General features: G+C 35.0%; 1 protein-coding gene across 1 annotated transcript in view; it reads right to left on the bottom strand.

The window, feature by feature from the left end:
- Positions 1–727: 727 nt before the first annotated feature.
- The window catches only part of LOC105038680 (glucose-6-phosphate 1-dehydrogenase, cytoplasmic isoform), a 35,183-nt gene continuing 23,656 nt past the window's right edge, over positions 728–12,254 (bottom strand). Inside the window, 4 exon segments of the mRNA XM_073260592.1 lie at positions 728–1,097; positions 1,166–1,211; positions 5,532–5,647; positions 11,404–11,474. Coding sequence (XP_073116693.1) covers positions 930–1,097; positions 1,166–1,211; positions 5,532–5,647; positions 11,404–11,474 — 401 coding nt within the window. The 3' untranslated portion in view covers positions 728–929.

The raw sequence follows: 12,254 nt of genomic DNA on the forward strand, positions 1-12,254 counted from the left end.
CCCATAAGAGCAATACGCCTCATCCGAAGGTCTTGGATGCCTCACCCACCCAGATTCTTTGGCAGACAGATCTTGTGCCACGCTGGGAGATGAATACGGCATGTGCTTAGATGAGAAGAAGCCTCATCACGTATGTACTCAAGAGTTGTCTTCTCACTTAAGAGCCATCTTGGTACTTTTATGAATTTATAGTTCGATCTATACACCAATGACCGATCATTCAAAAATGGTGCAGGAAAAAGAAAAAACCACTCATGAACTCCGTTCCGCTCAATCTTTTAGTTATAACATGGTCGGAAAGGTTATTGCATCGAAACAAGTAAGGCTCTACGTTCCAACGGGATAGGGATCATTTTACTCATCCCATCCTATTCTTCTTGTAAGGATCGAGACAAGCTTAAGACTGACATCCATGCAAGGAAAGAAGAAGAAAGAGAGAAAAAAAAAAAAAAAAAAAAGAAAAGATGAAGAAAAGAAAACAATGTAAGAAAGAAAAGAAGAAGAAAAAAAAGAGAAAAATGAAAAAAATAAGCAAAAATGAAAAAAAAAAGAAAGAAGAAGAAAAAAAAGATGAAAAATATCCACCATAATACATTAACCAGAACTGCTCTCGGACAAGATGGGACAGCAGAGCATCCCCTAAAGGGCAACATCTTTGTCCCACGGATTTAAAACCTTGGAAACATGTAAATATGACAACATTCGTTGGCTGGCATATTATGCTCAATTTATAACATAGAAAAACTTCTTTATTTCTTTAAGCAAGTTATTAGATTTGATACAAAAGCAAGACGACATTTTTCAAACGCTAGGCTCATTTAGACAAACTAGAGATTGCATTATTCAACACACACTGTTGATCCACCGCATATGTGATTCCAAAATTCACCCAGCTAACCACATCGATATTAGGAAATACCATGCTATTCTTATAATGTAGGTGGTATCCAAATGTAGCCATGTGTTTGCACATAACCTGCTTTGGCGAGCAACACATCTGCCTCTGCTGGACCACGGCTACCTGGCTTATAAGAAAGAGGCTTCAGTTCCCCAGCATCGATACTGTGTAGGAGAGGAGTGAAAATCTCCCATGCTGCCTGAAGGTCGTTACATAGAATCAGAACCAGCTCTTGTTCAGATAAATCTATATTTAGCAATTATATACCTTCAGTTCATCTCTGCGCACAAAGTGCTGCTGATCTCCCCGTATTCTGTGAAAAGGATGCCAAATGACTTAGTAACCAATCTAAAGTCCTTGCATGACACTATAATAAATGGCTACTATAATCTAATATATGAAGTGGAGAATGTCCGTGGGCATATAGATGTGTTATATGGATGAGCAGGGATACAAGGCAAAGACAAGACAGAGAAACAAAAGAATACAGTCAGTCAGTCCAATAAATTTTACAAACCATAAAAAGTATAGACAACAACAGTCAAAAGCAACTATATTCTAAACCTCGATAAAATGCAAAAGAAAGGAATAAAGAAAAAGGAACATTATTTTTCCATGGATGTATTTTAAAATAACCTTCTGCATAAAGTCATGTGTATTGGCACCTTACTGATGGTACAAACTTTATCGGCCAAGAGCTGTATTGGAGGGGCAGGCACCCATGCACCCATGTCAGCCCCTATTAGGCCCCGAAATAGGCGGATCAGGGTGGATCAGGTCAAAACCAACCCATACTGTGGCCAAATCATGGGCAAACTGAGCAGATTTATGCAATATCAGTCAAAATGACGTCTTTGTGATTTCTAAAGCTTGTTCTTTAACATTTCAAGTTGAGAACAAGCAAAAAGGTGAAGCTAGAAGAATTAGATGCAAATTCTATGGGATTGACTTAAGCATCATGGAGTTTAGGGCTACAAAACCATTCTATCTTGGTAAAACTATCTCCACAACTTTTCCCATTTCCCGAAAAATCCGAGAATTATTTATTGTTTAGTTTTAAAAAAAAATGTTGAGATTTCATTGTTGATGGATCTACTAGTCTTTGATCACCAGATTCATACCTTAGAGCATGAGTTCGGGATCAAAATCATTGCAGCTGCATATTTTTGAGAAATATCTAGGATTTGAAACCTTGACTCCTCGAAGAGCACGTGTTTAGGGGAGAGGGTGTTTTATTTATCTCTAGTTCCAAGTTATATGATGTTATGTTATAAATATGTGATATAAAAATTTTAGCATACATCATCAAAAACCATGACCAGAACGAACATTTAAATCAATATTCTTACCACCGTTCTAGCAAAAAATTAGCTTTAAGATGCTAAGGCATAAGGAAAGACAAAAGAACAATTTTAGAGATCATAACAGGTTGTACCAAGTGCCAAGGGCATAGTGGCTGCATCAAAGCATATTGGTTGATGCTCTCTTGATATTTGATGCAATGCGATGCGTACCATATCCAACTACCTCCTCTTGGTTAATACAAGTTCGATACTCAATATTTCAAATCTTGGTCCAGAATTTTTTTTTTTTTTAAATGTGTATGTAAATTTGCTATTAATATAATAACAACAGTGTGAATGGTGCAGTTAGATTGCAAAGGCTTAAAGTTTTATTTGAAGCTATAATTACTTCCCACAAATAATTCTTTGGAATATATATATGTGCATTATTGCTTCTGCTGCTAATAACTATTTACCTGTTCCAATCTATACAGCTTCAAATTTTTAAATGCTAGACCAATATAACTTTTCTGTGCTTCTAGGATCCCAGAGTAGACATCTACAAACCATTTGTTATCCTTAAACTTGAATTGCTCTTTCTTATGACCATTTGTTATTAAGTATTATATGGTCCTTTAGAACAAAAATAACGGTCATTATTTTTACTTGTATCTTTCTCTACATATAACACTATTTTCAAAATTCAAATTTTTAATCAAATTTCCTCCCAAAATGATTGTATGGTCAAAAATAACATTTTTTTTATCCAATGACAAGTAAATGGAAAGATAGCATCCTTATTTTCTTGTTATTGCCCAATATTGTTATTACCCATTATTTTGTTTGCTATAAAAAATTTGAAATGCGTCTTTTGACGGCAAATAACAGCTATTATAACCATTATAACCAAGGTACCATAACAGTTCAGCACCTATATGGGGTTCTAGGGGCGTACCGACACTTGGTACATCGAACCAGCCCCATGCCAACACAGTAACAGTGTGGCATTGGTACAGGGCCTGATACCAAGACGGCAAACCTTAGTTATAATGGCCAGTAATAGTTTCAAAGGAGATCGATTATAATGGCACAGCATGTTATTTGAAATCTTGCTTAATTCTAATGGATTCATTTTTTTATATTAGTTGAAAAGATGCTGTCTGATTAAAATAAAATAGAATCAAATATAATCAACAGATAAGATCTGGTTAAATATATCAAGTGCTTGAAATATAAGAAGCTATAATATGAGAAAGAATGATGAATCAATATGAAATAAAAAGGGAGAACAAAATTATTTAACTTTCAAACTATGACATTAAGCTTCTAAACCATATGAACATTACACTTGATTTTCATTTTACAATCTTATAACTTACAGTTTACTTCTTGCTATTTATTTGAGCCCAAGATAGATCAATCACCTTTCGTACTAACATTTACTTGAAATATTGTATAGAAGTAAATATAATTGAACAAATAATAGTGAGATTAGTGTGGATTAACTATCATTGATTCCGAATCAGTCTAAGCAAAAGAAAGCAAAAGGCATTGCATGTAGCTTCTATGCAGCACATTTCCTTTGGATCTACTGATATGTGGACAAGGAAAAGTTTATGCAGAAGGACAATCTAATTGCCTTTGCTAGACCCACACTTAATTTTTCATTTTACACTTTTACAATTTACAGTTCATTTCTTACTATTTATTTAAGCAAAAGCTAGATCAACTCACCTTCTGTATTAATTATTAACATTTGCTTGAGATATTCTATAGAAGTAAATATAATTGATCAAAGAACAATAGCAAGTTTAGCATTGATTAATTGTCACCAATTAGGAATTAGGTCAAGAAAAGAAAGCAAAAGGGATTGTGTATAGATTCTATGGTGCACATTTCCTCTGGGCCTACTGATATATGGACAAGGAAAAGCTTATCCAGAAGGCCAAAGTATTAATTGTCTTTGCTAGACCCTTCCTTTTATAGCTTATTTAGGATTATCCTCAACAATCTCACAATCCAGATCCACTACTATTTTTGATCCACTAGTTCCTTTACTTTAAGAAATGGAACAACTTTGAGGACAATGCTACATGGTCAAATTTTGCAGTTCCTACACAGACACAATCATGGCACCCATGCACAAATACAAAAAGACATGCATGGGATTGAACAAATCCAAATACCCACCCGCATTGACACACACCTAAAATTACACAAGCACACACAGTCATAGCTCAGGGATATGGACCCAGAGATAAATCAGAGTTAAGGAAACATCACAAGATACTCTGTATCACAAGTATCTCAAGCCCTTCTATAGCCATCTTGAAAGCAATAACAAGCTCTTCTTAGAATAGAAAACTGAAATATTGTAAGACTAGATGCTCGGAGTCACAAGGAGTTAAGCCTTGATACTTTGCAACAAGCTATATAAGTTTCCATTTTTATAGGATAGTCTATAAAGGAGATTAACAAAAGACCAAGTTAAAGCTTATGAACCAAGGACAGAATACTATTGATAGCATTTGGTCAAATCAAGGTCTGTAGAACTGGTACCAACACGCGTACCAGTTGGTGGCCGCTTGGCTCGATATGGGGAGAACCGGATGGTTCGGTTTGGTTCAATAGATCGAGTCAAACCATTTTTTTCAATTTTTATCTCAATACAGGTCGGTACGCTTCATTTAGTGCGGTATGGAGGCGGTATGCTTCAGTATAGGGTGATGCGCCTCGATATGAGCGGCTTGGAGGGGGTTTCGAAAAATAGGGCCGAACCGACCCAGCCCTGCGCCGGTTTGGCGCAGTATGGGGGAACCAGGCGGTTCGGCCTGGTTAAGCAAATCATGGTAATTGTAATTTAAATGAACTTATAAATAGAAACATACATATAGACATATATCTATATGTTACCTAGAAAATAAAGCAGTCCACCGAAGGTACAAGTGCTGCTTAATGTCATAATAGATGATATGTCTTGAAGATTAATGCTTAAGATTCAATACTTTTCTCACATGACTTTGGGTTTTAGTAATGTTTGGGTATTATATCATAAAATTGATGAGATCTTAAGATTGAGAAATTACCATTCAACCAAAATCATTTATTAGTCCAAAATCAGGAATGGGTAGTTCATATTTCTCTATGATTCTATGGCCATAACCAGAATATTTTGCCCCATCATGTTTTTTGCAACATGACTGAAGGATGAATACTCAACTGATAAAGTAGAGTTCTTGCGACTACTGCTAATATTAACATGTAATAAGCTGTATTCATGTTATCAATACAGAAAAAACATTAACTTCAGACAATGCCAAACAGAAAGAAACATAAGCTAGCAAACTTACGTGTCCAAGATCAACCGTTCATATGCCTCTGGAATTGTGACATTTTGATATCGTAGCCCATAAGATAAATCTAGTTCACTCTGTATGGTTGACATTTGCAGTCCAGGTTTCTTCACCTGCAGGAGACATTAAAGGTTTTATGAAGGTCAATAGGTTAGGAGGGGTCAATAATCAACATTTCTGAAGAAATAAGTTCATTTTATCTTTTGAATAGCAGCCATCAACTAGTAAGACAAAAGAAAAAAAAAGGAAGAAAAGGAAAGATGAAAAGGTAACTAACATATACTCCTCCATATCCTATAAAAATAATTCACTGGCAAGGTCTCAAAACATGTGTTGGAGTCATACAACTCTCAAAGATATATTATCAAATTCACTCATGAAATATGATATCAAATATATCCAATGACTCAGTTCTCCTATATCACATGAGATGATGGAAGTCCTAAATTATATCTCATATATTTATGACAAAGAATTTAATGATTCAGTCCCTTCTAGCCAAGCAATAACCCGATTATTCATACAACTTTCACTGCCTCAGGGAAACATGGTTCCAAGTCATAGAAGTCACACAGTAATCATATACGATATCAAATAAAACTCGATAACTTAATTCCCCATCCATTCCATGAGATGGCATCTAACACTAAAGGACATTCCATATCTCTATGAAATTAAATTTAAAAAGATTAACTCCTTTCACTAAGCAATTCACTAAGACAATAGTGAAATACTCACATATATTAGTGCCTATTACATGATCATTCATATATGTAAGCTTGTGTATTGTATTAAGTATTAATATGTGTAAATGAGATCATCATGGAAATGAATCCTCAGTATGGGAATTTCAGTAGTAAGGACTCGAATTTAATGATGATAAGAACCTAAGCAAGAATTAAAAAGGTTTAGGGATTGAGTTGCTGGCAGAGCAATGACTACCTCAAGCTTAATGCCACCACATGCTCATGACCACCTCATGCTTGTCTATTGGCTGCTACCTCAAGCTTTCCAGCGAGCTGCCACCTCATTTTTTACTATTAGACTGCCACCACGTGCTCGTATGACCTCATGCTTGAACTGCTACCTTATCTTTCTTAGGAACAGAAACCTCATATTATTTCCTTTTAAGCTGTCATCTCATGTTTATTATACCTCATGGTAAAGCAGCCACCTCATGCTAGAAATTCAGCCACCTAGCTGAACCTGGACTTGACACCTAGCTACTAAATCGAGATGGCTAACCATCTCATGCTTAGAAGCCATCTATAAATAAGAGGGTGCTGCCCTCTTTCAACTATTTTGCAACTTCAGAAATCCTAGTCATCTATAGAAAGAAGCCAGTGAATAAAAGAAATAAGTAGAGAATAGCATCAAGTGAGGGAAAAAAGAGGAGCTGTAGTGGGAAGCTTTGGAAATCCTCTAGTGTAAGTGTTCTTGCATGGCAGATTTTTCTATTTTACAGGGGATTTAGTAATGTCCATTGATTCAAAATTTTTGTTCCTTCCATTTCTTGTTCGACACCAGTTTTATATCCTTGCATGTATAAATGTTTGAATCATCTTAAAGACATTGAATTTCAAGCAATTGTTTTGTTGTGCGAAAAACTCAAAAGTTTGATTTAATTAGTAATTTGTATTTATTATACTCCAATTATATTGCCTTAATTAGATCTAACATGCTATCAGTAACGTATGTCATGGAATTACATATTATTATACAAAGTGTTTTTTAACAATGATGATTCTTTATATTGAAAATCTCATATTCTATGAATTGAAAAAAAAAACTTTTGAATCAAGGGCCCCTAACCATTAGGGGTATATTAGTGGTTTCAGTGAACCTCATCAGCAGGTACAATAATTGTTACAGTACAGTGAATCCTAGGCAGCAGGTATAATAGTTAGCATCAGTGAATCCTTAACCAATGGCTACAACAGTTTCTTTAAGTGAACCCTTAGCTAATGGCCTATTGATCAATGAACCCATGACCAAAGGGTATATTAGTTGTTTACTGGCCAGTTTGTATTGAAATGATTGTAACAAGTGTTCTTTAAGTTTCCAGTATATTCCAGTGTTTTCTAGTATCCTAGAGCATTAAAGTGTTCCTAAGTGTATCAAGACAAAGCTATATTAGTAAATACAGTTAGTTGATACATTGACCATTTGAGTTTTAATTGGTACAGATCCATAATATTTCCATCATTTCTTTATACTGTATTCTTTGCTATATTTAGCCACGTACTGAGTCATGTAGCTCTCATACCTATTTATCATATTTCAGAGTGAAGTACTTATTAGCATAGGTTACTAGAAGTTGAAAATATTTTGGGTGTGCATATCAAAGCCTACTTCAAAAAGAGATAATGTCATATTGGGGGTTGTATTACAAGGCAAGGTGTGTTAAATATTACTGTGGTATTCGGAATAAAGAGAGAGTACTAATGGTATATCTCTAGTCAAGGATGTAAAATGTGTGCATAATAAACTAGTTTGTGCATTACCAGACAATAGATTGAAGTAGATCTTGGTTTGGCTTCAGGTTATCTGTTGTAAATAAAAAATTCAATTTGGATGAGATTTAGCTTTGCTTTGTTTGAACAAACGGTCATTCACTATATAATTACATGTCTTGAGGTTTCAATTGATAATCATGTGCTTTCACGACATTCATTTAATTGAATTTCGGTCATTGATTCATCAAAATTATTGTCTAACTCAGGACTCGGTGGAGTAGGGTTCCAAGCCATCATAGTTGTGCTATCAGAGCAATAGGTTATGATCTTTGAGAGCTATGATAGTGCTATAGTTGGCAATAATATTATTGTTAGAATATAATAGAATATTAATAGTTACTATTAGTGTTTGAGACTTGTTAATACTAGATTTCTTTGGGATTGATAATAGGAAAGGAAGGATACCAAAGACTCAGAGATCTACTCAAAGAAGTTTAGGAGTATACAAAGTTCTAGAGGATATAGCTGCTCTTATGACAAATAGTATCCTGTCCTTATATTTTAATAACAATTGTCTCGTAATCAACTTTGGTTAAGGCCTTAAGGCCCTGTTTGGATGCTCAGGAAAGAATTCCAGAAGGAAAAACACTCCAGTAAGACGATGATGTATCAGGTAAACACTCCATAAAAAGTTTACTCTGGAATTTGGTGTCTTTAACTATGTGGATATACATAAGAACTTTCATATTTTTTTTCCTTGCAAACAACCTCTCATCAAGCATCCTTTGGATTTTTGACAATGAACATAAAAATTGTACGTAACCACATGAAGGCCGAACAGAACAAAATCAAAATACAACTAAAAAAGAGATGTTTGAATTTTTGACCCAGTAATAGGAAGAGTAAATGAATACTCCCATTTGCACTATACCACAATAGATCAAAGGTAGAACTTATTTACTCCTAAATAAAGGAGTTTCATTATGATGGAAATGACAAAATGAGAAAGGAACGATGAAATACAGATCTTTTGAAAGAAAACGATTATAATAACAATCAAGAGCAAGTCTTTGGATGAAACCCAAAAGCATATTCCCTATGTAGCTTGAATAAGCAGGGCTCTTCTGCTACAAAATAGCTCTAGATATCAGAGTAATGGAATGTAAATCTATTTCCAAGGACAATAAGAAGATGGTTCTTTGTTTCAAAAATCAAGAAAATTAGAGAGCTCAAGACTCAAGAGCAAATTTTAAAACCAAGATATTTCAAAGCTTTAAGGGGAAAATCAGCATCATGGTAGTGATGATGGTAGATGCGGTAGTGGCCTTATTCATAATTGTGAAGGCGATGGTGGTGAACTGGTGATAGTGGAGATGATGATGGCGATAGTGATGGTGGTAATCATGGACATGATGATGGTGGTCATGGTTTTCAAAATGGTGGTGGTGGTGATGGAGGTGATGGTGGCACTCATTGTGGTTGTGGTTGTGGTTGGGTCCAGCTAGCAGTGAGGCATGAGCCAAGACGAGGTCAAGATTGTAGGAGTTAGGAGAAAGATTGAGGCCTAGGTTGGCCAGAGAAGGGAGATGAGAGAGAGCGAGAGAGAGAGAAAGAAACATTATCTATTTGATCAGCAAGAAGCTAAGGGCAGAGAAGATCGGGCACAAAAGGGGATAGGCCTGACAATTCATGGAATTCCTATACAAACATCCTTTTGGATCTAAATTCTAGTAAGTTTTCACTCCAAAATTCTTACCAAACACTCTTTTGGCATTTCCTATTCTGAAGTTTTGAAATACTTTGATTTGGCTTAATTATTTGGAGTTTTTGGATATCTAAACACTCTTGAGTCTAGCAAAACAGTGGCCATAAGTTGTCAATATGATTTCTTTTTATGAGCAAGAGTAATAAATCCTAAGAAGACACATATGATTCCCATATCAAAACACTTGTTTAATAAAGAGACCTAGTTTATCTAAACTTGGAGCTTTAGCTAGCCAGCCTACAAGGATTATCAAGTATATCCAATTATCCAAATATAGTTAACATATGGTTAAGATTTAATTTGATCATATATTCAACAATTTCACAAAACATCTATTCATTTCCAACTGCCGGTGTTTTCCTTGGAATCTTCTCCAGCAGCATACTTTTAGTTATCTTATTAACTCTACTATCAAGTGATCGTTCCTTTATTGTCAAATGACCATGTGATGCTTTTAGTTACATGTTATCATCTCCAAACTCAGTTTCTGTTACATTAGTTTTAGCCAAGGCTTGCAATACCGGTACTGCACCCCGTATTATTTGCCGGCCGGTACGGTATGGTACCATACCATACCGTACTATACCGGCCTGTACTGACAATAAAAAAATCAAAAAAATCTACCCAACGGCCAAAAAAAAAAAGAAAACCAACCCGTACCAACTTATACCTGTGCCGTACCAACCCATACCGCACCGTACCATACGGATCGGGCCCGTACCATACCAAACCGACTGGTACGATCTGGTTCACGTCATTTATCGAAAAATCGCCTGAACCATGCCGATTCCCCACCGGTACAGTACGGTACGGGATGTACTGGCCGATTCAGGCCGGTACAAAATACCATGATTTTAGGCTTTTAGCAGTATTGACTAAAATCAAAGATAAGCATACAATAAAAAATAGCAAGCCACAAACAAGATGTTTAAAAATAAAGATAGCTAAAAAGCAAAAGTAAAAAATTTATTGAACATGTTTTTAAATATATTATATGATTTGGGAACTTTGGGTGTACACTTTTGATTGTTCAGGATTATAGTCACTAATAATTTCCAACGAAAAATTGACAAAATGCATGTTTCATATTATTTTAGAATGTAATATCTTTAACCATGTGATGGCAATCCAATATGCAACTATGTGAAGAAATAAGAAAAACACAATGAATCCATGTCTTCCATGTCTTTCATGATAGACTGCAAGATTTTCTATGAAGACCTGAAATTCATGATAGATCCACCAGATATGCACATAAAGGTGATTAATCTATGAAATCTATAAGTGAAGGATTAAGAAGTATATAATTTTTAGGAGTTTTGGATCTTGATGCCATGAAAGCATATCTGAGTTTTAATGTCACAAGTTTGAACTTAAATCTTGTAAATCCATTATGACTCCTAGTCTACTCCATAAATCTTCCTGTTTGCCTGGAAAAATATCTTAAAATCATCAAAGGATATTTTCAAACCTTGAAATCAATTTCTTTCCTCTTAGATTTCTGCCAATCAAGGATTCAAATCTCTAGGATCAATATGATATCGATGGGTGGGTGGTACAGTATGATGATCACAGAATGAATAAAGAATATACTGCTATGATGATGACAAAATGAGCAGTAGAAAATATAAAGCAATTAAACACTTACTGTTAGTTTCATATACATGGCCTCTGATGGCTGGAGGCGTATGACAAATTCATTTCTACCTTGCCTCTTAGCTTTGTAAAACATAAACCACATTTAAAAGTCAAACTCTTAAACTAAAATTAATATTAGCATAAAAAATGATCAATAAGCAAAAGAGATTAAGATACTGCTCATACTAAAAACAGGCATGCATCCACTAAAACCTAGTGCTAGCGAGTTTCTAAGCTTTCACAAACTGGGTAAAGAATCAGAATGACTTAAATATTTGGGAGTTAGGACCATCCTCATTATGTGCATGTACAATTGGTACACAAGTTACATTAATTTACCATCTCTTATATGAAGCATCTTCATTGAGATACAACATAATGCAGAGGTAGTGACTGAAATCCACATGCACCAAATATATATGGGGAGAGAGAGAACTGAGTAAATACTGTTCATGCAAATTGATGCTGCAACATGAATTGGTAATCGACATGAGTCAACATGATCTACCACCACATGTAAAATGCCTAGAAACAAAATTTAAGTTTTGAAAGTAAATTTTCTACTTATTTTATCAAGTGGCCTCAAAATGGACAACTTTAATGATACGATACAATATCTTTTATTTGATTTATAACTTAAAGCATCTTAAATAGTTTAATTTTGGTTTGTACTTTGTATGTATTTCTCAAGGACTGAAGTACAGAGAAGTACAGCCCATATTGGACCATAATGGGTAGGGACAATACTGGGTACCCCAATAAGCCCCTAGATTGCATGTTGATTTTTATTACCCCAAGATGTGCAGTATTGACTCCATACCACTTAGTATACCTTCTTTTTCTTTTTACTCATTTGTGACG

The sequence above is a fragment of the Elaeis guineensis genome, chromosome 1 (assembly GCF_000442705.2).
Source record: "Elaeis guineensis isolate ETL-2024a chromosome 1, EG11, whole genome shotgun sequence".
Classification (NCBI taxonomy): domain Eukaryota; kingdom Viridiplantae; phylum Streptophyta; class Magnoliopsida; order Arecales; family Arecaceae; genus Elaeis; species Elaeis guineensis.